The sequence below is a fragment of the Dryobates pubescens genome, chromosome 16 (genome assembly GCF_014839835.1).
Source record: "Dryobates pubescens isolate bDryPub1 chromosome 16, bDryPub1.pri, whole genome shotgun sequence".
NCBI lineage: Eukaryota > Metazoa > Chordata > Aves > Piciformes > Picidae > Dryobates > Dryobates pubescens.
Window position 1 is genome coordinate 1,703,740 of NC_071627.1, and position 27,957 is coordinate 1,731,696.

General features: G+C 44.2%; 1 protein-coding gene across 3 annotated transcripts in view; it reads left to right on the forward strand.

Moving 5' to 3' along the window:
• Positions 1 to 1,136: 1,136 nt before the first annotated feature.
• EPAS1 (endothelial PAS domain protein 1) overlaps positions 1,137 to 27,957 on the forward strand; it is an 82,624-nt gene continuing 55,803 nt past the window's right edge. The window contains exon 1 of one of the 3 annotated variants that reach the window (XM_054168227.1): positions 1,137 to 1,506. In XM_054168227.1, coding sequence (XP_054024202.1) covers positions 1,481 to 1,506 — 26 coding nt within the window. In that variant the 5' untranslated portion in view covers positions 1,137 to 1,480. Of the gene's footprint in view, positions 1,507 to 2,107; positions 2,127 to 27,957 lie in introns of those variants that run through there. The other 2 variants (XM_054168229.1, XM_054168230.1) reach the window with 2 other exon arrangements.

Sequence of the window (27,957 nt, forward strand, 5' to 3'; positions counted from 1 at the left end):
CACAGCCTGTGAAATGGCATAGGGAAATTGTTCAAATTTGAATAACCAAAAAATACATCTATGGTTGGGCTAATTTTGCCTGCAATACTTCCATTTTCCAGAAGTACAGCTAAACGTGGTTCAGTTCAACACAAAGGTGTGCTTTGCTTTGAGATGTAAAAGGGTAAGGCAAATCCTTAGAAAACACGAGGATAAGAATGCAGTTTCTACAGTGAAGAGAGACAATGTCAGAAAAAAAATCTCATAATCTCTTGTCTACCAAGGTTAGCTGTGTGGTGTAAAATAAATAAAAAAGTGAGGGCTCTTTTTACTGTTATTTATGTTGTTAACTGCAGTGAACCAAAGCAGGTGCCACTTCTTGCTACAGACGTACTTCACTGTGTGTCTGTAACTAGGAGTTTTAAAAGTGCACGAGTTGAAATATGCAATGTGACACAGAAAATAAAACACAAAACACGGAGAGGAAGGAAGCCCCAACAGGGAGGCGGGAATGCGGGTCCCCGCTCCTTTGCGCATCCCTCTGACCCCGACCGTTGCCGCCTTCCTCTTCTGCGTGACCGCTCCAGAAAACAGCGGGGCTAGGGGATCCAGCACAGGGAGGGTAATGCCGGTGCGTCGTTCCAAAGCGAGCACGATCTGTAGTAAGAGTGCCAGTACTACTTTCATTTTGGTTTTTATTTTTAAATGTATTTTTTCAAAGCCTGTCTGCCTCGGGCTGTAAGAGCCGCCCCAAGCGATCAAGGCGGGGCTGCTCCTCCGTTTCCCAAGCCGGGACCTGCGCTGGGGCTCGGGCAGAGTCGCCGTGGCTCCGCGGCCGCAGGTCAGGTGCTGCGGTGCCCCCCGCCCCTAAGACCGCCCTGTAGATACGAGGGTAGAAACGCCTTATAGGGGAAAATAAAAGTTAAATAAAAAGTCATGACACGGTGGCGGATGGAAAGGTGTCCCGGTACTTGCGAGCAGTTGCCCCCGCCGCAGCCACAGCGGTGCCGGTGGGGCGGGGGCCGCCCTGCTGATCCCCCGCGGCGCCGCCGGGCAGGCCGGTGCCGGGGGCGGGGAGGCCGGGGCGCGGCGGCGGCGGCGTCCCGTCGGCCCCCATTGGCGGGTGCAGCGGTGGCGGCGGGGCCGGGCCGGGCCGTGCTGTGCCGGGTCCGGGGCGGAGGGGCCGGCCCTGCCCCCGCGGCCGGCGGTGGCCCGAGGTTTAAAGTGAGAACTTTCTGCGGGTGGCGCTGAGCCGTACGTCCCGCTGCTGCGCCGCTACTGCCCCGCAACAGCAGCCGTCGTTCCCCCCCACTCCCCCGGGCGGGCCGTGCAATCCTCGGCAGTGTTCTGAGACTGTACGCCCGCTTCGGGGGCGACCCGGCCGAATCAGATCCCGACCCTTCGCCAGTCAGCCACCGGCGGCCGCGTCCCGCGGGCAGGTGCTAAGCACGCCCCGGCCCGCCCGGCCCGAGAGGCGGCGCAGAAGCCGGTAGCCGCCGCGATGACAGCTGACAAGGAGAAGAAAAGGTGAGGGGGCCGCGGGCGAGGCTCTGGGCTGTTGGGGCCGCTTCGTCCTCTTCCTTCGGCTCCCCTCTTGGTCCACAGCAGCGCTGTGCGGGACTCCCCGTGGGCGGCATTGCCGGCGGGACGGCGCGGCTTCGCCTCTCGCTGCCGCGGCTCCTTTGTGAGGTTTCCAGACCCGGAGACTTTGCGGGCACCGGCTGCGGCGGGGGTTAATTCACCCAGGCCAGGCCGGGGCTGTCGGGGACAGGGGAGGGGGAGCAGAGCTGCGTTCCTGTGGGACAGCCCGCGCTGTTCTCCTGGGGGAAGAGCAGCGCCCGGCCCGGCCGCCGCCAAGCCGACCCGGGGAACGTCTTGCCTCGGGGAGCTGCTCCCGCCGGGCGTCAACTCAAAGAGCAGCGCCCTGGGAACTGCCGCTGAGGGAAGCGGCTCCCGGCCCGACCAACAGGTCGCGAGCGGCCGCCGCCACTCGGAGCAAAGGTGGCCGCTGGGCCCTGGCGCTGGCCGTGCCCGGCGGAGCGACGGCGACTACGGGCAGACGGGCAGGCAGGCAGGTGCACCTGGTGGGGCACGGCTCGCCACGGCAGGCCCACCGCACATGATGCTTCACTTTAACGCATATTGTGGTCATGCTTATTCGCTTATCATCAGTTAGAACCCAGCTATTTGGAAATAACTTTTCGGTTGAGGAGTTTGAAGGCAGCACCCTTAGCGAAGCGTGTTTCAGCATTAAAATTGGGTGGATGCAATTGACAAGCTGTGTAAACGCTTACAAGTTGTATAAAACTAATGGATTTCGACACATGTTCGCTCCAGCCCAAGAAGCTGCGGGCACTCGCATCCCCTGCGGGTGGTGAAGTCCCCGAGCTGGCGGCGAGCTTCCCTGGAGGGCTGAGCGCTCGGGGAGCGGCTCACAGGCCTGCGGTTCGCCTGCTGCTGTGTGGATAGCATGTAAAGTACGTCTCCGTATTGCCGTAATGAACCCTCCAAAGGGAATAAAAGTGACTTGGTAGATTTTCGGTGTGTTTTTGGTGGGGTTTGTTTGGGTTGTTTTTGTTGGTTTGTTGTTGTGTGGGTTGGTTTTTTGTTTTGTGGGGGTTTTTTTGTTGGTTTGGGGTTTTTTTTGTTGCATCAAAGAGTGCATTTTCCTGTTTGTTCTTGAGATTGGACTTCAAAATAGAACTCACAATCCCGAGCATAGAAGTCACAGGTGGATATTAAGAAGTATCTAGTCGTGGCTTCAAGACTATAAGCAATCCTGTGGATGAGTGAGGGGCGCTGATGTGGTGAAAGCTAAGCAAGTGAATAAAGGTCCATGAAGTCTCGTAACCGAGTATTTATTCATTCTGGTTTGCACAGCAGGCAGTCACAAGGATGAGTCCTACTGGCTTAGGTTGCTGTTCTGACTGTAGATTGTGTTCATAAATGATATGATTTACAGACTAAGAATTTTGGGGTCCGTCGTGTACTTTCTAGTTGATGATGCACTAAACTTTTAACACTGGGGTTTGGGTTGTATAATAGCTCCTTTTTTTTAATGGAGTCGTGCTATGGCGATGTAATAGGGGAAGTATTATAGTGGAAACCATACATTCTCCATGTACTTTATCAAACAGTAGTCTATTAAGGTTAAACGGTTGCCTGGAGTGTATTTTTGTTCTAGTTATCTTCTGTGTAGGATGTAAGATACAAGTACACTAGATGTCCTCTTGTGTTGAGCAAGAGAGTCAAAAATCATAGTACTGTGTGATGTACCTATAAAAATATATTATAGTCATTTATAAGAATGAAAATTATGAAATAGTGAATATTGAAACTACACTACATGATATTGCCCCTTTTTAATGAAGCAATCTGAATCTTTTCAGTTTTAACCTCCTGTTTTCAAATACAGTGAGGGACTGAGCACTGTCAAGTCTTGCAGGACAGCACGCAGATGTGCTTTGTGGCTCAAACATGGAAACTTCACTAAAGCTCAAATGCTGATTCAGGTTCTATCACTGATAAATCTTGTAAATCTTGTGACCGTCCACTGACAATTTTCCGTCTCTCAGAAGCAGGCTAATTGTTACCTGGCTCATGGGGTTGTTGTTTAAATTAATGTTTGTGGAAGAACTTGGAGAGTATCAGATGGAAGGCAGTGTGCTTGTGCCTCCCTGTCTGTGCATATGTAGCCTACTGAATCCTATGTGTAGCCTATTAAACCAATATTTTATTCTATTTTTTAATTTTCCAGTACTAAAATAGAATAGATTTATTGCTTTGAGTTTAGCAGTTGTACTGTTTGCCTGATCTCCATCCAGATATGCAGCTGGGAACTCTAACCTGACTTGCTAATAGTATTTATAAATTCATTTCAGGGAGAAAAGGCGGTGGGAGTAATCTGGTTTACCAGATTTGCAGGCAACATTGGAACATACATTTAGAAGACCAGTTCTCTTACTGTTAAACTGATGCTCTATGGAAGATAATATTTGATTCTTTTAGCGGTCCTTTTAAGTTGAAGAGCATCCTTGGGTTCTCCTTGGAAGCTCTGTCAGTAGAAAAGAGCAGTTGCTTCCTACGGAACAAATGTTCTAACTTTTTCTATAGGCTGATTTCCCACATTTCAAGTTAGTCCAAGATACAGAGTTGAGATTAATATAGTTACTGTTTCAATTTAATTTTTAAAAGATAATTGTCCACATAGTCTTCAATGCAAAGTCTGATGTTTTCTAGAATGGCAGTAATTGGAAGCGGGGAAGAAGGAGTAGAAGGGTAAAACACACCTTAGCAAAACAGTAAAATCTAAGGAAAAAATATCTGTGATCATTGTGCAGCACAACAATTAGTAGATAGCTCCCAATTTAACTAGGGTAGTCTTGTAAGATATCTTGTTTGTTTGTTTTTTTAATTATTTTGTCAGCATGTGTTTTTAATTATTTGAAGGACGTACTTATTTTGTTAGGCATGGGTAGTGCCTTAGATGAACTGTGTGTTTGAGAAAAGTTTGAAACCAGGCTCAGGACAAACCCAAGTACCACTGAGCAAGGATGCATTTAGCTTCACCTTTTCAGTTTTGTTGTTTAGGCATTTTTTGTTTGTTTGTTTGTTTTCTGTTTGTAGAACAAATAAACCAATTCTGCAGCTCAGGCAGATTTTGAACTAGTGGTACTCATATAGTTGTACCATATTGTTTTGTGACCCTAACAAGGTAATATTACATAAATCCGATTAACTTTTTCTGGTTCAGCTAGTAAACAAATGGAATTCCTCCTAGTTTTTGATTAGGTAACCCTTTCACTTTGGGCTTTATTAGCGCTTGAGTTCCTCTGAGACACTTTTTGCCTCAGTTTTCACTGATACCTACTTCAGAAGGGTGATTTTGCCAACCTGAGGTCACTTGGGCTCTCCTCGGGATGAGGAAGCAAACGGTCCTGACCACAGCACAGCACTACACTCCAGAGCTCAGGTAGTCACTCACTCAATTCGAATGCCAAGAAATGTGAGAATTGGAATGTGCCAAGGTGTTAAACTTGAAATTTCAGGTAATGTGCTGTCTCATGGGGTTTTTTCTGTCCAGTATGCTTTATGGTTTAAGGCATGTCACCATTGTCAGGTATGCTACCTCTTGCCTATTACTCTGCGATGGTGGTGAATTAGATGATCTTATCCATCCATCTGCCCATGAAAGTTGTTCCTTACATTCTTGTAAACCTAACTTTGTATACTTCAGCTAATAAAGCTTCGAATGCTGTCGCGGACTACCACATAGATTACTCGACTTAATGTAAAGGTTGTTGAAGTTTTCTTTTTGCTCAGCATGTGTAGCCCATGTATTTAATTTATTCCTGTTTGCTTCTGTGTTAGCATCTGCCCTTAGAATTTTTCTTATTTGGAATTATCGAAAGGACTTGTGTTTCAGCATCAAAAATGCACTCTATAACGTGTGGGTCTTGTATAGCTAGCTGCTCGCACTCACCCCATCTGGTTTTGGCATTCACAGCCTTTTCTGTGTCTCTACAGAGTGGAAAGGGCTTTTATACCAGAGGGTGGCCCAAGGGCACATGAATGAAGAACTGCAGCCTGAACACATGCCTCAGTGTCCTTTTGCCTGTTGTTTTGGCTGATTTCTGGCTTGATATCTTGGCCTAATTGGATAAGCTTGACTTCTACTGCACAACTGTAGCTTCACCTTCACTACAGCGCTGAAGCGTTTGAGCTTAAGGACAGGTCAATAGCTTTCACAGTGGGAGCAGTGTGCAACACAAGTGCTACCCGGTGTGTACCATCCTCCGAGGTTACAAGGGCTTCTGAGGATTTGTGCTTTGCAGGAATGCTGCACGAGCTGGCTCTGCTCATGTTTAGCACTTAGACAAAGCACAGGTGTACAGCACCTTTCTGTGTCATGTCATTTTCACTTCATCCAGCAGATGCTGGTCATCTTCTGTCATGTTTATCCTGTGCAGATAAATGGGAATATGTTGCACAGTGAAAGTATGCTGATGACAGAAGTTTTGGGATTTGGGATTATGCTGATAATTTGGGAGACTCATTGTGAAGATAAATATTTGATCTTTCTGCCTTTCTGTAATGTTTTTTATTATGGTGGATTCATAGCCATTAAATACTTTTTTCCCCCCACCAGGTTCCAAGTTAGAAGGTGCTGTTAGGTTTGGTGGGTGCAATACTTTCCAAGTACTCTTGCTAGTCTAAACATTAAAAAAATGAGCAATACTAAGGCAGGTTGTATTTAAAAATAATTTGGATATACAGAATGGTTATATTCCTCTACAGCTATTTGTGCAATACTGTTCTGTTAATTACTCCAGTTTTCTTTGTGTCATGCAAATGTTAGTCACAATTAGTTTTACACTCTTAAATTAACGATTCTCAAGTATTTTGTTTTCCAAAAAGATCTCAACAACTTAGTACTGTTTCCAACAAGGTGTAAGAGAAGGCATTTCTAGAAATGTGTCTTGCCTATGCCTCCAGCCCCTACTTCTTGAGGCCTATAACCTACATGACTGAAAACCCCAGGCCAGAATGCAGACAGTCTCTAAACCAGGATTGTGATGGACAGATCAACCGGGCTGTGGCCATTCATGGGATTTGGGTGGGATTTACTTCTTTGGTTTCTTACTATATTGTCAGCAAGCTTAAGAGTTACTGCCCCACCGTGATCTTAAGAGAATTCACAGCAACTAGTACATCTTCTCAGCTATTTTTCCTGACTATAGGTGTAGTGGTGATTAGGTCACTATTCTATCAATGCAGTGTACATTTTAAAGTGCACCAAGATGCAGATGAGGTTAACAGAATGATTCCCCCATGAGTATTTGCATCAGTTATGCAGATCTAAATACGTTGAAATGAAGGATGTATTTATGAAATAGGTGATGGGCAGATTATGCTATTTCTTATTGATATGGGTTGGTGTCAAGCTCACTCTTAAGTTTCTATGAATTAAAAAAAAAAAGGCAAAAAACCCCAACCCAACAAAACAAACAAAAAACTCCAACCAAACAAAACCTTTCTACTGGATGCCCTTGAATTGGCATGACTGTTACCTCTTTCCTGCTGTGGGAGGGTTGCACCAATGAGCAATATATCCCATGAGATGATATTTGTCACCCTCCATGCTGCTGTGGGCATGACCAGTTTAATATCGTAGCTGTCTTGTTGCTTTTGGCATGAGGACAGTCCCTAGAACCTGAAGCCATAGTGTTCAGGGAGGTGGGGTAATGAACATGCTCATACTTGAGTCTTGTGCTCTCATGGGTTGCCCTACCTGCTCTTTTTCCTACAGAAAAGCTGTGTTTGCAGTGCACTCTGTCTCACTTTTTTCTACAAATCACACATTTCCTGGTGCCTTTGCTTTCTTTGCAGCTTCAGCAGTAATGAAAGCTGGCACGCTGTATTTGGATACTAAATATTGCATACATTCAACTGCATTTACAAATAACATTTTGGAGCTAGAGGCGTGTGAGCAGTCTGGCCCTCTCTTTTTGTTTCAGGAAATTGTGTTATCTAAGGAGAGGCTAAAATTAGAAGGGGTATGGGAAGGGTTGTGTGTTTTGGTGGTGTGTTTTTTGTTTTGTTTTGTTTTTTAAGCTGAGCTACTCTCCTAATGGATGAATCATGTAGGTGTAACTTATGGCACTTGATAGCAAGTAATCTGTCTGAAGGTGTATGTGTAATAAGGTTACCAGGGTCATTTAGAAACTATTTGGAACTATTGAAATACGAACTTAATATTTAATAAATGTTTGTTACTTGTTGCCTAATATATCAAAATACATTTGGTTAGTTAGGCAAATTAAGGTAAGATATAAAGTGCAAGCTTTGAACAAAGGGTTACTGAGCACTGAAAGAACTGCACATGCAGTTAATGGAAAAAATACTTTCTGCAAAAAATGTGTGGAAAATAATTTTCAAGAGGACAAGAGAAACGAGGGTTGACATTACACTAAAAGGAAGGGATAGGACTGAGAGATTGTCAAAACATTTGGAGATTGTGGAAGCATTTTAGATTTTCCCTTCCCTCCTTCCCATCTGTCATGTGCTTGACTCAATTGCTTTTTTTCTTACATCATCTTTGTTTTACTGAAAGCCACGAGAAACACACATGAATCTGATTCGGTGGCCTGACCTCAGTCAAGTTCCTGTCTTCCTTTAAGGATGACTCTTTGAGTTTATCTGCTAAATCAAAAGATTAGGTATTCCTTTTACTCTACTCATGAAGTCCTCCTTCATCACATGAGGCCTTGAACTCATGTCCCTGTCTTTGAAAAACTGCAATTGCTTAAAGAAGGTACCAGGTTTGAATGAAGATATTTAGTTGTCTTTGCGCTGGGTTAGGCAGGAGATGTGACTCGGTGATGACAAAGGTCTTCTCTGGCTTTGGTTATGTGAACAGCTTTTTAAAGACAGTGGTATAATTTAAATCAGATCTATAAAGGCCCTCCCTACCCCCTGGCCCACATCACTGGCCCTACACCACCACCTCCTGGTATGATAAATGAGAAAGTCAAAATGTGGGAGCTATGAAAACAGCATAATGAAGCATTTTTAACTTGATTGTGCTCAAAGGCTCGGTAATTTCAAGTCATTCTTGAAAACCTACCTATGTATGGCAACAGATAGAAATGTTTGCCTTTCCCAGGAAAGCTACTGCTTAAAGTAAGAGATAGAGCAATATCTTGCTATACAGTGATCCCAGGTGTTATCCACCTTTGGCCTAGTACATGCGTTTTCTTTAGTCAGCTTCTGAGTCCCTTGGTATATATTATTTAATGTACAAAAGGTGATTTGCTGAACGACAGTTTAAGTAGCCTGTACGATGGTCTGAATAAGTTGTGTGAAATCTAAACAATGGCCTGCCCTATTGCTCCTTTTAAAACAAAATGTTGTTGCTGATTTGTAGTGTCAGAGGCCTTATGAACTTTTTCAACTTTTAGCACAGGAAAAATCTATTAGGAGTCATCTAATAGCATTCAAAAGTTATTGTATAATGTTCTTCCTTTAAGATACATTCATGCCCTTTAAAGATAAATATTTGCCTGGATAATAAACTGAAGAAAGTATGAGGTGGGATGGTTATTAGGCGCCTTTTATAAAGGTAGTGGAAGTGCTTTAAAGAACATTCCATGTATTTTGTTTCTCTATTAGCATATCTAAGGTCTTTACTGCCATAAAAAGGTGCTTAAACTGTTGGTATCACAGTTGTTGTTCACACTTGCATTTGTATGATAAACTACAAAGCAGCCCTATCCAGTTACTGTGTTGGGACATTCTCCTGGCTGGTGTTGGTCTTCCAAGCCCTGTCCATTCATTCACGATTGTATCACCCTCTCTGCCGGTAAATTGTTGATATTATTGGGTACTTGTTGTCACATTACTTCAAAGATGTTTGTGAGATTAACAAACACTAAAAAGCTTCCACCTCTCTGCATGTCTGTATTTGTAAATGGTGAATGTTGCTACCGTTGTGCCAAGCTCGTCTTGCAATTTGTATCCAAAAGTTGCTGCAAGTACCAGAATATCTTCTCAGAGTGTATAATTTTTTTTTGCCTGGTTGGATCTTGATATGCCATTATGATGAAATAACATACTTGTCAGCTGATGGCAAGGACAGTGTCTTCACAGGCTTAGGTAATTGTGGAGAGATGGAGAGTATTTAAGCTGATATGAAGCTTGCTTAGAACAAAAAATGTTTTATTTGAAAGATCTATGGAAAGGCAGCAGCATACAGATGTGAGAAGAAATTCAACATTCAGTGGCTTTCTCATTCCCCATCTCCTTAGACAGTATTTATCTGGAATACAAACCAGTCATAGCTATATTCCACCCCATGATTTTTCCTAAGGATTCAGTTCTCTTCAGTGTGTTTCATACTCTATGACAGAAGATTGGAAATTGGTGGAAATGCTGCTGGTATTTTTCATGTAGAGCTTTTGCTAGGTGATTCTTCTAGGAAGGCTTGCATTTGCCCAGCTCTCTGAAGAGGTGATCCTTTGGCAATTGCCTGTGCATGTTGCTCTCACCAGGAGGGAAGAGCTGTCTTTGGAGGAGTGGGTGGGGCTTTTGCACATCCCTGGCTCTAGCTGTCCCAGGATTCTCTTATACCTCCTTCAAGGGACCCTTTGTCAAAAAAGGAAATCTATGATCAATGTAGCTCTTGGTTGACTACTTCCAACGTATCCCTATGGTCAACCCATTTCTCATCATCCTTTAAGCTCACCCATGTACATCAGGGAATGCAGAGAGCTGGAATTTGCCAATCTTTGCACATGAGATGGTTGGCCTTTGCTTGCAGAGGAGAAAGCAATGTGCTTGTACAGGAGGAAGCACAACAATGTGCCCTTGTGGCCAAAAAGGCAAATGGTATCCAGGGGTGCATTAGAAGAATGTGTCCACGAGATCGAGGGAGGTTCCTCTCCCCCTCTACTCTGCCCTAGTGAGACCTCACCTGGAATACTGCATCCAGTTTTGGGCTCCCCAGTTTAGGAGGGACTGTGATCTACTTGAGAGAGTCCAACACAGGGCTGTGGGGATGATTAAGGGACTGGAACATGTGCCTTAGGAGGAGAGACTGAGAGACCTGGAGCTTCTTAGTCTGGAGAAGAGAAAACTAAGAGGATTTAATAAATGAGGGCTGAGGGCTGCATATCAAGAAGGAAGGGACTTGTGCCCTGTGATAGGACAGGGAGCAATGGATGTAAACTATAGCACAGGAAATTCCACCTCAGTATGAGGAAGAGCTTCTTCACTGAAAGGGTCACAGAGCACAGGAACAGGCTGCCCAGAGAGGTTGTGGAGTCTCCTTTTCTGACTTTCAAGACCTGTCTTGATCCATTCCTGTGAGACCTGCACTAGATTATATGGTCCTGCTCTGGCCATCACCCAACACCATCTAATCAACTAAACCATGGCACCAAGTGCCTCATCCAGTCTCTTCTTAAACACCTCCAGTGATGGTGACTCCACCACTTCCCTGGGCAGCACCTCCCAATAGCCAATCTCTCTTGCTGGGAAGAATTTCTTCCTCACCATGAGCCTAAATTTCCCTTGGTGCAGCTTGAGACTGTGTCGTCTTGTTCTGGTGCTGGGTGCCTGGGAGAAGAGACCAACCTCCTCCTGGCTACAACCTCCCTTCAGGGAGTTGTAGACAGCAAGAAGGTCTCCCCTGAGCCTCCTCTTCTCCAGGCTAAGCAACCTCAGCTCCCTCAGCCTCTCCTCACAGGGCTGTGCTCCACAACCCTCCCCAGCCTCATTGCCCTTCTCTGGACACCTTCCAGCAACTCAACATCTTTCCTAAACTGAGAAGCCCAGAACTGGACACAGTACTCAAGGTGTGGCCTTACCACTGCTGAGCACAGGGCAGAATGACTTCCCTGCTCCTGCTGGCCACACTATTGCTGATCCAGGCCAGGATGCCATTGGCCTTCTTGGCCACCTGGCCACACTGCTGGCTCATGTTCAGCCTACTATCAACCAGTACCCCCAGGTCCCTTTCTGCCTGGCTGCTCTCCAGCCATTCTGACCCCAGCCTGTAGCACTGCCTGGGGTTGTTGTGGCCAATGTGTAGAGCCTGGCACCTAGATGTGTTCAACCTCATGGCCTTGGACTCTGCCCATCTGTCCAGCCTGGCAAGGTCCCTCTGCAGAGCTCTCCTACCCTCTAACAGATCAACTCCTGTTCCCAGCTTGGTGTCAACTGCAAATTTACTGATGATGGACTCAATCCCCTTGTCTAGATCATCAATAAAGATATTGAACAGGATGAGGACCAGCACTGATGCCAGGGGGACACCACTAGTGACTGGCTGCCAGCTGGATGTGGCACCATTCACCACCACTCTCTGGGCTCAGCCTCCAGCCAGTTCCTAACCCAGCTCAGAGTGCTGCTGTCCAAGCCAGGGGCTGACAGCTTGGCCAGGAGTTTGCTGTGGGGGACGGTGTTAGAGGACTTGCTGAAGTCCAGGCAGACTACATGCACAGCCTGCCCTACATCCACCAGGCAGTCACCTGGGCACAGAAGGAGATGAGGTTGGTGAGGCAGGACATGCCCTTTCTAAATCCATGCTGGCTGGGCCTAATCTCTTGGCCATTCTGTAAGTGCTGTGTGATTGCACTCAAGATCACCTGTTGCATAATCTTGCCTGGCACTGAGGTCAGGCTGTCTGGTCTTGAATTCCCTGGTTCCTCCTTCTGGCCCTTTTTGTGGATGGGCATCACATTGGCAGCTTCTAGTCATCTGGGACCTCTCCAGTGAGCCAATGAATTACAGTCATCTCCAGGGGTCCCTTCCAACCCCTAACATCCTGTGATCCTGTAAATCAGCTAAGATGATGGTGCCTGATCTTAACAAAATAACATTACTTACATTTTTAAGAAGAGGTAGATATTTGGGCAGGGGGGGTTGACTCCCTCTGCTTAGTGCAGCATTTTTACATGTGTTATTTGGAGAAAGATTTCTCCTTTGACTGTAGTTTGGTTTAGCTGTGGGTAGGTATTTACCTGCAGCTGTAAGATTATCAGTTACTAACTACAGCTCTTGGGTTTCCCCCTGAAAATGAGTTAAGGATGTGTTTCTTTGCATTACTAATCAGAGGGATTTTTTTATAGGAAGGGATGTTTTTATGGGAAGCATCGTTTCTGTGCTCAAGTTGTATTAATGCTTCTACTGGCTTTTACATAACAGCAAAGCCTTATTTATGTTCCAAATGATTCATAAAAGGGGACTATCCTGTTCACTTAGGCGTGTGCTAGCTTGAAAATTAAATAGAAGCAAGTTCAGATATCTTGAGGGAAACTTAATGCTGGTGTTTCGAAACACCCATTATTTCCCATTTAAGAAAAACAAACCCCCTAACCCTACTTTTGTTTGTTAATCATGCAGTTGGCATGAACAAAGCCTGTTTGGCATGAGGACCTGAGCCAAAGCACAGCAAAGCTTTATAGAATCATGTTTTTTGACTCTGTCTCTTGAGCTTGCTTGCCACTATGGGTAGAGCTGACTGTGAAAGCTGTGTCTGATTGCTGACCTGGTCACCAAACAGCATCTTCAGCAGGCAGTTCTGTCTTCTGAAGCTGTTTCTCCTCTTGCCCTTTTCCTCCTTTTGGCTTGGCCCAGGCTCTTTGTCCTGCTGGCGATTCGGGGCATTGGGTTGGTAGTGTAGCCTGCATGCAGTGGCTGGTCTCTGTCATCATGCTCGCTCCTCAGTCTGGAAAATTGGGATCGTAGTATATCCTTCTTTCCACCCTTTGTTTGGCTTATTTATTTAGACTGTAAACATTTTAAAATACAGACTTTCTATGTCTGACACAATTCTATATGAAATGTTGGCAAGAAACTTGTGGGATAAACTTAACTTGAAAATGCTTGAACAGGGAATAGTCAAATGGAAGGAATTTGGTTACCTCTTGCTCTTTTTACCTCATGTGGTTAATTGCTTTCTTTGCTGCACCACTTCATGTTATCCCTCAATATGTAGATTACTCCTGCGTGCTGGCTGGTGACCTGCACCTTCGTTTGCTTCACCTTTGAATATGCTTCACCTTGTGTTGCGTAAGATCCATATGCAATTTAGACACTCCAAGCAATTGAGGAGTTGGAGTAGTGATGGCAAGAGATATCAACGCCCTAAAAGTGGAATATGATAAACCACTTAGTTTTTTTTCCTGATTTCATCATGAAGCGTGCAAGTGAGCAGCCCACAGGGCAACAAGAACAAAAAGGAGGTTTTCACTGTCATACCAAACCCAGTCTTTTCTTCAGGTGAGGAGTTCAGTAAGGTTTCACCTGGCAATCACTTGCTCCCAGTTTCTTTGAACTGAAAGCCATGAGAAAGAAAAGCAGTGCTGAGTTTTACAGGGTTAATCTGACATGAATTCAGAGGTTAATACAGAAACAAGCCTTCACATAGACTGAAGCCTCTGAATCTTCATTCATGTTAAGTCTTTTCTTGTGTAGGGCTGGCAGGGCAGGCCTAAATAGAGAGGAGGGAGGTTCTTCAGTGTAAAGAAAAGACACTGAGAAAAGCCAGACGTTTTATACAGGCTTTTATTGGCAGCTCTGCAAGCTGTACAAGCAGAGCCTGAAGAAGATAATGCCAGAAGCTGTGTTATCTGTTTAGCACTGGTCGTTTCCCTTTGCCTGCCAAATCTTCAGATGACATCCCCTATCCCTCAAACACAAATGCCACCATAAACACGGAATAACTAAATTCTGTCTTGAAGGCAAGTGTGAAGTGAGTCAAGGTGACCAGCACTATTGCATTCTGACTAAAAGAGTTTATTCAAAAAGCAGTGAGCTTTCACTGCTCTTCCAACCTGGGGAATAAAATGAGCATTGAAGGCCATAGTAAGGATTTCAGCTGCAGAGATGACTAATGTAGAGCAGAGGTCCACCTAAAGACAGGGCCAAAAGGTGAAGGGTGTCTGCAGCCTGATACGTTAAAATCTTCAAAAGAAATCATGCCAACATGAAATCATTACAGAGCATTCCTTCAGAGGGAGTCGGTGTGATCAATACATTGCAAGCATCAAATGATTTCAGGTTGTATTATAGCTGTGGAATGAGCCTGGTGAGTCATTTGTATGTTGTGATTGTTAACTCTTGAGTTCTACTTCTGTTAGCTGGTGGAGTAAGCAAGAGAAACAGTCAAACATGTAGTAAGATGTGAGGAAAGCAGGGCAAGCATCTGTTCTTATATTGTTATTCATGTAGGAAGTCAGTCTGATTTACAAAGTTGTAAGAAGGAAATACTTTAGGGGTAAATCTATTTCAGTACACTTTGTTTTGAAAATATCTAGTTTGTTCAAGTACCAGAAGTTGTTGGTCATACAGTGAAGCTATGGAATATGAAATTAGTGTACTGAAGGAAAATAAAGAGAAGGCCTTGACCTAGAGATACATTAGCTATTGAGAGTCAAACCGTCTTTCCCCTCCACCCCGGAGCAAGTTAGTTAATGCTGTATTGCTTTTGCTGGTAGGTGTATCATAATTGGTTGTAGCTGAATATGAATTGCATACAGGAAATTTATAGAAGGGTTTTGGCTTGGTAAACTGCTAGGAAGTACAATCATCAAAGTAAATTTTACTAGAAGATTTAATAGAAAATGAGGTAGTAATTAGAAGAGCTATCCTCTTTAGATTGTTTTCTTAAAGAATCAGGTCTCACACACTTTACAGTGTATCTCTGTCTCTATTCTTGACAGGGCTGTAAAGACCTCAAAGATGTTAAATTCCTCAGAACAGATATTCAGAAGGTGTTGAAATAGCTTCAGCAAGTATCTGCAGCAAAGGTGCATTCCCCTGTAGAGACCAGAGATGTCCAATGGCTAAGTAAGTCACAAGTGCACCCTCAGGGGTAGTAACTCTATCCAGCTTCATGCTTGTAGTTCATCACTCTTCCACAGGCACCAGAGTCCAGCAGGAGTTTGCAGAACATGGAGAAACATGGTTTTGCTAGTGCCCTTGTTCACACAACAGCCCATTGGTTTTGTGGCATGGTTCACTAGTTAACCCTTGTGGCTTTTTAAAACTCACCATGAGACATTTGCCTTGCTCTTTGGCAGGAGTAGAGACAGGTAAAATGTTTCTCCTTACTCTGGGCATTTCCAGTATTTCAGTGTGCTTAGACCTTACTGTTTTCGGATGAAGAAGCTGGTACACAGCTATGATTAATTATAGTAGGTACCTTGACAAGCTTGGGAGGTAGGCCAATACAAGCTTATGAAGTTCAGCAAAGCGATGTGCAAGGAAGGCCCTGCACAAATACAGGCTGAGCAGAGAATGGATAGAAAGCAGCCCAGAGGTAAAGGACTTGGGGGTGCTTGTTGATGAGAAGCTCAACATGAGCCATAAATGTCCACTTGCAGCCTGAAAATCCAGCTGTAGCTTGGGCTGCATCAAAAGAAATGTGGCCAGCAGGTTGAGGAAGGTGATTCTCCCTGTTCTGCTCCACTCTTGTGGGACTGCACCTGGAGTATTTTGTCCAACTCTGGAGTCCCCAACACAAGAAGGACATGGAACTGTAGAGCAGGTCCAGAGGAGGGCCACAAAGATGTTCAGAGGGCTGGAGCACCTCTTTTAAGAAGACTGAGGGAGTTTGGCTTGTTCAACCTGGAGATGAGAAGGCTTCCTGGAGACCTTATTGCAACTTTCCAGTATTGGAAGGACAGGACAGCTGTTGAGGGACTTTCTTCTCAAAGGCACACAGTGACAGGGTGTGGGATAATGGCTTCAGACTGGAAGAAGCTAGATTTAGATTAGACATTAGGAAGAAATTCTTGCCGATGAGGGTGGTGAGGCACTGGAACAGGTTGCCCAGAGAACTTGTGGAGGCTCCAACCCTGAAAGTGTGCAGAGCTAGGTTGGATGGGGCTTTGAGCAACCTGGTCTTGTAGGAGGTATCCCTGGATTATCTTCAAGGTCCTTTCCAACCCATCCCATTCTGTGAACACTTGATACTGTGAGACATTTTAGACTGGCCATATTAAAACCACCTATATATGCTTGACTCGGCTCTGAGAAGTACAGTTGGAAGCGCAGTTCTTTTTGCTGGACAGGTATTGCTGTCTTCAGCTGGAGATGCAACTGCACTTCTGAATAGCTATAAGTGTGGATGCAACTTTAGAAAGTTCTATTTTGGTTGGAGACATCAAACTGTGTGTGTTGGTTGTCAGGTTCATGATTAATTTTGGGCATTGGTATACCAGCCGTAACAATGAAGGTGGCGTCACAGCTAACATTTTCGCTTTCCTGTGTTTCTGCAGTGCTCATTAATTAGTTTTGCAAAAACAGTAAGTTATGGGAAACTTTTCATATGCAAACTGTGGGGAAGACGGGAGTCTCTTGCTTAGAGTTGTGTAAGTTTGTTGTTCCCATAAGCAGTGGTAACAATGAAAACTGTTTAAATCGGTTCATTGGCGCTGGCAGTCAGTATCTGCTGGAGTTCTATTATACTTCTCAGAATCACTTCCCCTAGTCAGGGCAGTGCTACTGTTTGATTTTTTTTTAATTATTTTTTAAATTTTTATTATGTGTTTTCTGGAAGGAGAGTGCTATTGTGTGTTTTTTGAGGGCGATTAAAAACATAAAATATATTCTCTCGAGAATACTTCATCTGCATTCATCACAATTGGTAATTGTTTTGTGTTGTGTAAGACTTTGCATGCTGTGCTTCTTGTTTGGCAGTGCATGTGTGTGAACCTCAAATTGGATTCCCACCTCAAGCCTTTTATCATTGATGTTTTAAAGGTGCTTAGTAGACCAAAGCATAAAACTTGTCTGAACTCATGTATTGCTAGATGGCAAGCCTTTGCCAGATTAAGGCCAATTCTCAGCCATTTTGGAAACAAAGTTTACTGCATTTTAATTTATGCCTTCACCAAGTAGGGCCTGGATGAGGTAGTTCTGAAAAATGCAAAAAACCCCAACTATTTGCTGCATAGAAGTGGGTGCAAATAGTATAGTTGTATGCAAGGTGGAGGCTATCTTTTTGAGCCAAGTACACTTGCAGTGGTTATTCCAAAATGCCAAAGGAATACATAATACTCACATATCCTATTAACAGAGTGCCTTGAAGTACAGATAGGCAAGATGTGTGGAAAAAATGAGGCTTCTGCCAAACATTTTCTTTGTAGGTCACTTATTGTAGTTGAAATTGCAGGGAGCATAAGAACAAGCAGTCTATTAGCAAAGCCATGAAAACAAACCATTTTCCACTTCTAACAAATGTTGGACAAAAATATGCTTTAAATTTTAAAAATAAGTGAAGACTTGGCGAAAAATAAGACCTGGGTTTATCTGCATTTCATCAGGTACATGGCGTCCTGGAACACAGCCCACTGGCAAAAGCATGGGGAGTGTTATCCTTTGCAGCACTGGGAATGTTCTCTGCTGAATTTGGCGCCAATGACCAAGCTTTGCTTGTTCGCTGAAGTTCACACAGACTCCTTGCCAGGCCTGCCCAGAATGCTGTCTCCTCTGACTTCCTGTGGTCTTGCATAATATTTCCTTGCTTCTTGTATAACTGCAGCTTGATCTGGTCACTGCCCAGTTTATACGGCTGACTTTTTAAAAGGCCAGTCCTGCAAACGTGCAGCTGAGCCATGTCGGTGGCAGGAGGCGTCCCGGTGGTGACGCCAATGGAAGTGCCCTTCCACTGGGAAACTGCCAGCACCGGGAGTGTGTGGCCATGCTGACATGTCTGAAGGCAAAAAATTGACAGGCGCAGCCTCATGATGCGATAGATGTGAGGCATGACTTTGGATTGACTGCACCTTGGAAATATGCACTGCTGTCGTTCTAATTTCTACCACAAATACAGGCACTGATTTGGGGGCGGGCAGGATGATGGGCAGTGTATCAGTGAATGAGCACATTCCCAGAGCACAGTGAAATTCTCATTAGTAGCCACACAGTTAGGAGTCCTTATGTTTGCCCTGAAAATGTGCAGCAGGTATCCAGAGTATTAATTTACAGACAAGGGTAGCAAATCAAGGTATTCAGGGAATAGTCTTTGCATTCTGCTGATTTTTAATGCTTCCATACAAGCAGTGTCTGCAAGTGTCTACTGTTGAAATATACAGTAATTTTACACTGCTGTTGAAGTAAGTGTATTTATTACCATTTACCAGCTATTAGCCTGGGTTATTTGTATATATGTTTTGAAAGTGAATTTCATAGCAGTTTGTAACTGTATGAAGCTGCTGTTGTAACTGCATTTTATACTGATTATTTCTCAAATGCTTATTTTTACATGTATTTATGCATAGAACACTGTGTAGTTGCAGAACATTCTCAGTAACTCATTTTCAGAGAAATGCTTGTCTAATGTAACTTTTTGTAGGACCCCTTTTTAGATGCAGGTTTTTGACCTATTAAGTTCCTTGGCGAATCAGTTCCTGGCATGGTTTTGAAAAGCTGAAGAGTAGAGATTACAAAACAGTTGCTTCAGTATGTTTGTAAACTTACTTAATAGACTGTATTGATTTGTGTCTTGTTCTCAGATCTTGTATGATCTTCCAGTTAAATGCTATCTGCTGTGAAACATGGAAGAATCATTTTAACAGAAAGCATTAGAATAGACTTAGTAATCAGAGTTAGGCAAAATTTTGCTTAAATCATCTCATGCTGTCATCTTTTCCAAGAATCCAAGTTATCCAGTTGTCATAGTGACTTTGACATTGAAAAGTTCATTGTGCCTACACGTGACTCCTTGCAACATTGTCTATTAATCTGGTTAATTTAATGGAGACTAGACTAGAATAGACTAGAATTAACCAGATTGGAAAAGACCTTCGAGATCATCAAGTCCAACCCATCACCCAACACCATCTAATCAACTAAACCATGGCACCAAGTGCCTCATCTAGTCTCTTCTTAAACACCTCCAGTGATGGTGACTCCACCACCTCCCTGGGCAGCACATCCCAATAGCCAGTCTCTCTTTCTGGGAAGAATTTCTTTCTCACTTTCAGCCTAAACCTCCCTTGGTGCAGCTTGAGACTGTGTCCTATTGTTCTGGTGCTGGGTGCCTGGGAGAAGAGACCAACCCCCACCTGGCTACAACGTCCTTTCAGGTAGTTGTAGAGAGCAAAAATGTCTCCTCTGAGCCTCCTCTTCTCCAGGCTAAGCAACCCCAGCTCCCTCAGCCTCTCCTCACAGAGCTGTGCTCCAAACCCCTCCCCAGCTTTGTTGCCCTTCTCTGGACACCTTCCAGCAACTCAACACGATGATCTTGAAAGTCTCTTCCAACCTGGTTTATTCTCTCTCCTCCCCTCCTCTCTCCTCTGCTCCTCTCTCCTCCCCTCTTCTCATCATCAATAAAGATATTGAACAGGATGAGGCCCAGCACTGATGCCAGGGGGACACCACTACTTACTGGCTGCCAGCTGGATGTGGCACCATTCACCACCACTCTCTGGGCTCAGCCTCTAGCCAGTTGCTAACCCAGCTCAGAGTGCTGCTGTCCAAGCCAGGGGCTGACAGCTTGGCCAGGAGTTTGCTGTGGGAGACGGTGTTAGAGGACTTGCTGAAGTCCAGGCAGACTACATGCACAGCCTGCCCTACATCCACCAGGCAGTCACCTGGGCATAGAAGGAGATGAGGTTGGTGAGGCAGGACATGCCCTTTCTAAATCCATGCTGGCTGGGCCTAATCTCTTGGCCATTCTGTAAGTGCTGTGTGATTGCACTCAAGATGACCTTCTACTGGTTAATGTGTGCTATGAGGCAGCTTTTCTGGTCATTTCAGAGTGTTTTGTTACCTTGTATTCTTAGGATCAACGTGTTAATGAGGTCAGTCTAGGTAATACAATGCTTGGAGAATTGTCAAAGTAATACAGTGGTGATACTATCAGCGTCCAGCAGACTATTTTACAGTGTTGTGATTACCAGCACTTCTGGGGGGTACGTATTAAACCTTTTTTGACAGATGGATGCAAAGCCAGAGTTCCTAGTATGGCTTTACTGTACAGCGCTAGCAGTATGGATGCCAAATAAACCCAGTTCACCTCTAAATGCTTTTGCCATTGATGGAGAAGCCACTTTATGTGCCAGTACCAAGCTTGCTTCTCATTGATGGGTTTGGAGTCCTGGATAAGCTATGCAAATAAGAATTGCATAGTAGAAGTAGGCTAATGCAGGGTTGGCCCTAAGATTAAGGAATAAGCGTAAGAACTACAAAAGGTGCTGGGCTGAGCATGTCTTAACCTGCTAGAGAACACACTTTATGATCAATAAAGAGGAATTTCCTTTCTAAGTGGAAGCAGTTTGAATAGTCATGTTCAAAATGGATGGGCTGAGCCTTACTTAGTATGTGGACTGGAAATGTTATAAGCACATTTCCTTTCTGAATCCAAACATAGCCAAGTGTCAGAGTTGCATGGACATGTTCTTCCTGCTTTTCTGTTTTGCTTTTCTTTTTTCTTTAATTATTCACAAATGTGCAAATGGATGCTGCAGAAGATTTAGGATCCTCAGCTGCATAGAGAGCCATGTACCTGCTGCATTCAGTGGAAGTTTTGTCTCAATAAACAGCTGAAGATTATGCACTTGTATACATGTCTAAATATGGACTTCAGTAAACAAAGTGTGTAGCTGTACTTGGTAATCTACTTTTGAAGCAGAGAAACACCCTGTGTCGCTTGTGTGGCTGAGTACGGGGCCACATCTTGAGCTTCAAGCAAGCTTATTCTAAGGATGCTGATTTCCAGTCCACATGTTTCACAGTATCACAGTATCGCCAAGGTTGGAAGAGACTTCCAGGATCATCAAGTCCAACCTGTCACCACAAACCCCACGACTAGACCATGGCACCAAGTGCCACATCCAATCTCCTCTTGAGGACCTTGAGGGATGGTGACTCCACCACCTCCCCAGGCAGCCCATTCCAATGACCAATGACTCTCTCAGTGAAGAACTTTCTCCTCACCTCGAGCCTAAACTTCCCCTGGAGCAGCTTGAGACTGTGTCCCCTTGTTCTGGTGCTGGTTGCCTGGGAGAAGAGACCAACCCCTTCCTGGCTACAACCTCCCTTCAGGTAGTTGTAGAGAGTAATAAGGTCACCCCTGAATCTCCTCCTCTCCAGGCTAAACAATCCCAGCTCCCGCAGCCTCTCCTCATAGGGCTTGTGCTCAAGGCCTCTCACCAGCCTTGTTGCCCTTCTCTGGACACGTTCAAGTGTCTCGATGTCCTTCTTAAACTGAGGGGCCCAGAACTGGACACAGGACTCAAGGTGCGGCCTAACCAGTGCTGAGTACAGGGGCACAGTGACCTCCCTGCTGCTGCTGGCCAGGATGCCATTGGCCTTCTTGGCCACCTGGGCACTCTGCTGGCTCATGTTTAGGCGGCTGTCAACCAGCACCCCCAGGTCCCTCTCTGTTTGGCAGCTCTCCAGCCACTCTGACCCCAGCCTGTAGCTCTGCATGGGGTTGCCGTGGCCAAAGTGCAGCACCTGGCACTTGGACTTATTGAATGCCATGCCATTGGACTCTGCCCATCTGTCCAGTCAGTTGAGGTCCCTCTGCAGAGCCCTTCTACCCTCTAACTGACCAACATCTGCTCCTAACTTGGTGTCATCTGCAAATTTGCTGATGACTGACTCAACCCCCTCATCCAGATCATCAGTGAAGCTGTTAAAGAGGATGGGGCCCAGCACTGATCCCTGGGGGACGCTACTGGTGACTGGCCGCCAGCTGGCTGTGGCACCATTCACCACCACTCTCTGGGCTCGGCCCTCCAGCCAGTTCCTAACCCAGCACAGAGTGTTGCTGTCCAAGCCACGAGCTGACAGCTGAGACAGCAGTTTGCTGTGGGGGACGGTGTCAAAGGTCTTGCTGAAGTCCAGGTAGACCACATCCACAGGCCTCCCCATGTCCACCAGATGGGTCACCTGATCATAGAAGGAGATCAGGTTGGAGAGGCAGGACCTGCCCCTCCTAAATCCATGTCGGCTGGACCTGAGCCCTTGGCCATCCTTCAGATGTGCAGTTATTGCCGCCAGGATAATCTGCTCCATCACTTTCCCTGGCACTGAGGTCAGGCTGACTGGTCTGTAGTTTCCAGGTTCCTCCATCCATCCCTTCTTGTGGATGGGGACCACATTGGCCAGTTTCCAGTCATCTGGGACCTCTCCAGTGAGCCAGGACTGGAGGAAAATGATGGAGAGCGGCTTGGCCAGCTCATCTGCCAGCTCTCTCAGCACCCTAGGATGGATCCCATCCGGTCCCATGGACTTGTGAGTGTCCAAGTGGCTCAGCAGGTCCCAAACTAATTCCTCATGGATTTCTGGGGCATTACACTGCTCCCTGACCCCATCGCCCAGCTCAGGAGGCCACTCGTCCTGAACTCCTCCTGCCTTGCTGTTAAAAGTTGAGGCAAAGAAGGAGAGGCAGTGCAGGAGAGGAGTGATAGATATCTCAGAGGGGTACATCAACCTCCGTCACTCGTGTTTTGGTGCAGTGAGATACTGCTCTCCTTTGAAAGATGTGTTAGGGCAGATACGCACTTTTAGAATGCCTGTGCTCACAGATAAAGGCAGAAGGGAGCAGCTTGCCTAACTAACACTCAGTGCTTTCAGTTCCGCTTGCCTGCCTTTTCCTGAAACTGAAGATCTTGCTCAGTGTTTCTCAGACTGATCTTTTGAAGGAGCAAGAATAAATTTATCTAAGGAAGAGACTCTGTAAAATCATAACTGAAAACACGGTGCTTACATGCATTAGAGCTGTTTTCATAAAGTGCATTCTGCAGCTGGCATATAATGACACGTAAACCTCTTCATGGGTGCTGTGCAGAGGGGAATGAGCCCTGCTCCTTTATTTAGGTACTCCTCATCTGATTATCACAGTTGAGAAAGAGTTGCTGATATTTACTTTATTTTATTCTATTTTCATAATTTATTTAATGAAACTTGTCCAGAGGCTATAATCTCTTAGCAGGAAAAGACGAGCTTGTAACATTACCACAAAACTCACTACAGCTCATGCAGTACTGTGACTTGCATGCTGTCATTATGGAGCTGTGCACACGAGGGAATGTTGTAGGTGTGTAATAACAATTGTTATTTTATACTATAAAATCTGATCTCACTAAGTACTGAGGGCCTAGGCAGTTGTGGAATGTCTTCTCTTATGCTCTGAAGTGGAGTGATTCTGTATATGTAGCCTCTTAGAGGACAGAACTAATAATAATAATTAGTACATGTGTGTGTTTAAGTATGCTTAAAAAGCTTAAATGGATGCAGTTTGGAAAACCAAAATGAAAGAACTGTAAAATCAGCATTAAGCCCCAGTGTATGCTGTGGTGAGGAAGCGCAATCTTAGCTATGCCACAAAGTAGAGAACTGAAAAGCTCTCTGGTTGTCCGATCAAGCAGAAATTAATAGTAAATATTACTGTTGCTTATGGTGCATTGGATTTTGTTTGTGGTTTTGAAAGCATTAGGGAATGATGTGTTTGAAACGTCAACAAGAAAGTCCAACAAAGAAGGATGACATCTTGTAGTTTTCACACTTTGTTTTCTCTAAACAGGAGAAGGAGAGGCAGATTTTAAAATGTTATTTCTATGAGTAAGTAATTTTTTAAGTCAAGGCAAAGAAAATCATAATGTAGTGGACATTTTACTAGAGCATAAGAAGTACACTTTTGTTGGTGCTAGCTCTCCTGCAGGCTTGGTGAGGTTGTCTTTTGGGTGGAGATGGCACGTGCAGTACCAATGCTGCCTGAGGGCTGGGAAGGACCAAGGGGGCTCAGCCCTTTCTGTGGAACCCTGTTCACCAGCATGATTTTCTTCTGAGGAGACTTCTGCAAGTTACCTGTTAGATGGGAGGGTTGGCAGGACAGGACCGTGAGCTGTACAGAAAGCTGAAGAGCAGTTTCAGCTCTTGAGTGTTATGCTGGCCTGCCACATCTTGTAGTTTCAAAGGGTTTTGCTGAGGCGTGCATATATGCTAGACTTCAGTCATCAAAAGTATCTGCAGCCACTAGAGGTTTAACTTGGGGACAGTGCTTCTATGAAGATCTATGGACAAATGCATGGAGAATATTTTAGGGGAAGCATTACTCTGCCTTTTGTGCACTTACATAGGGCACGTTGTCTGCTGATCAAAAGGGGCTGATGGGAAGATGCTGGACTACATCAACCTCTCACCTGCCCCACCAGCACTCTTCCTGTGTATTCCTCTGTAGTCAAGGATATGCTGGGGGTAGAAAGGGTTGAAAATGGGGTAAACCAGCTTTACTTTCACTACATGAATTTTCAGGAAGAATCCCTTCAGCTGAGTTCAGTGGCAATATGTGCTTTTCAAGCAGACATCCCCATCTATTGTTAATGTGTGCATGAATCAGCTTCTAGTCTGATGGTTAGTAAGAGCATTTATGGAATAAGTGTTTGTGTTGCTTCTGCTTTGCTTGTTTTGCAAGAAATTAATATTTGATACTAACAACCATAATTATTCAATGCAGATTATTCCAGCTTTTCTCCAAATTGCATGTTTGTTTTTCACAGGAAAGCACATTTTACATCCCCTTAGCACAGCTCTAGCCTTGGCCTAACACTGGGGTATTACAGAGATAAAATACTAGCCAAGGCTAGCATCATTTCCTGATAAACTGGAGCATCAGTATGTTGCAGAGTTACAGCCTTGGGAGGCAGAGAAACGGCATTTAGAGCTCTCTGAAAGTCTTGTGTTAGGAATTGAATAGGCATTATGAACAAACAGATTTTTACAAGGATTGTGGGGACCCTGTTTGTTAATTTTCACAGTAATTACTGAACTGCTTTCTCATTGCTTAAAAACTGATGCTCTCATTTGTTTGCCACTGTTCGATCAATGTAGTGAAATACTTGGTAACAAATTGCAGCATGGGGAAATAGTACCATAGTCTGTTTCAAGGAACATTGGAATACTGGAAACGTAGTCAAAATGAAAGGTGAAGGTTAATGACTTAATAACAAGGTCCCCAGGACTGTGCCTCATATATGGAAAGCAGTAATTTGCATTTTTTTCCTGTAGGGTGACTAGCATTTAGTATATGCTAATGCTGAGACTCTTCTATATCTCTGTTGTTACTTGGGAAGTGTAAAGTCTGTGGTGGAGACTTCTGAGATGTTGCAGGAGAAATGAAGCACTGAGACAGGAGAGTACTAATGTAGGCAGAGAGTGATGAAGACAGGAAATGGTGATGTGCTCCAAAAAAGCTGGGGAGGCACCAGGAGGTAATAGGTTCTGTTTAGTAGAGGGGCGTTTATGTGCTAGATAGAACTGCATAGACAGCAAATAGCCTTAAATACATTTTGTGGTTACTGCTACTTATATACAAAGCAAAACCATAATTACAATGCTGTTCTTGTTTTTGAAACAACATCTGCCAAACAACCTGTAAATATTTGTAGGGGGCAGTAATGTCAAAGATCAGCTGAGTGACAAAGATAGGTTACGACTGCCAATGATATTCACAAACCCACGGAAGCTAAGTTCTCCATTGCAACCTGTTGTGAAGGCTTCAAGTGTTTGACAATGGCTTCTGCAGCTCTTGCATGCCCACAGCAAATGTTGAGAGTGGTTGAGGGCTGGAGATGGGGCAGCTGGTATCAAGAGACTTGTGTCCTCAGGCCCTTTGATGATTCACTGATCCAGGTTAGGCTGTGCAGTATGTGGAACAGCATTGTTCATGTCTCTTTGTTCTTCCCCAGTGCTGTATGAACAGCTCGAAGCAGAAAAGTCTCCTTAAAATGAGTTTTATTGTGATGACAATGTCTTGTGAAACTCGGTTGTTTCTCTTTGCTGTTCTGATCATATGGGTAGCTACTTTTGGAACAATCTCCAGTAATTGACTCTCTTATTATTTTGAAGTGTTTCAAAAAGTTCAAGGAAAAGGCTTTTTCTTATTTTATTGGTTGATCAGAGACAGTTTTAGAAGAATAAGTCCTAACTGCAGTTAGAATTATGATTTCCAAGACAGTTCAGCACATTCATTAAACATCCCTCCAGCTCCTAGCATGTTTCTGCTGTTGTTTTAAGATAAATTGTAGACATGGAATAGCATGCAGGTCAGATGTCTGGAGTAAGAGCCAAAGGCTTCAGCTTTGCCAGAGTAGCCAAGCTCCCACCAACTGTACGTCCCCAGGATTCTCCCAGGTTAGCTGCAGGGTGTTGAACTTGCTCCTCCAGTCCAGCTTGCAGAGCAGCTCACAGTCTCAAATTACTTAAATTATTCATTGGACCTCTACTCAGAAGAAAACAAGGAATGTGAGCACCCCCAAGTCCTTTTGTAATGCTTAATAACAGATCACTAATAATTTTAATACATTAGGAAAAGCTGTACTAGACAAGATGTCTGAGTGTTTGCAGTAAAGAATTTGTTTCGTCATCCTTTGACAGGATGTTTTTAAAAGTGCAAGAAGCACTAACTTTTGCAAGCATGGGTAAAGAAACTAATTGAAAATGTGGAGATATGCTTTTGCCTGTCCTGCTTGTGCCCTGTTCAATACTAGTGGGACCACAGAGGATGTAAATGGCCACAGCACTTTTTTTGTTATATATAAACTAAATTTAGGGAACTTTTAGTGTTTATGAACAGTGAATTGCTGGGAAAGCTTCAGCCTTTGACCTCTGTAGGGGGTTATGAAAGGGAAGCATCATAAGAGCTTGATTTATACTCATCTGTGGAAAGCTGGTTAAAAATATTCAACTACCATGTTCTTCCTCCTCCTTCATCTCAGTAAAAGTTCTCTTGTGACTTCATTTTTATCATTACTTTGGGAGCCCTGGAGCCATGGCTGCTTGTAAAGAAATGATTAAATTTTCTTCATGTTTGTGGTTTGAAATTGCCTTGGTATTAGTCCAAGAAGTATTTTCTTGCTCTTCTAAATTTCCATGTGCTTTAATATTAATCTATTTTCATCAACATGACCTGCCCTAGCAGTAAAATTTGCTTGTAATTGGTAATTTGCTTGTAATTGCTGAAGGGGGATAAAAACTAGCCTATATTTATCTTAGGCTGAAAATCCTTTTATTCTAAGAAAAATAAAGCTTTTATTAGAAAATGAAATGTCATTTGACAGTGTCAGTGGGTAATCTGTCACAAAACTGAATTAAAGAAATTATGTTAGCAGAACTCTTTCATTTTGCTTCTGCGAAGTAGAAGATTCTTTCTTTGAAATACGTTGTCTCTAGCTTTTAATTTTGTATTTTATGTTAATAAATGTTTATGCTTGGGTTGTGGTGGCAATTTGAGAGTGAACAATTTGGAATGATACTATTTGTTGCATTTGAGAAAACTTTCATGTGGTCTCTATCATGAATTAAACCTACCTCAACTGGTTTTTAATGATAGTCTTTGAAGCAAAAGCAGAACATCTGACAGTTCAGACTTTGAAATTTTGTTTTTCTGATATGACATTTTTTGTTAAGCAAAGTTGAAAGGATATTTCATGCAAGAACAGAAATAATTTTCTTAGGAGA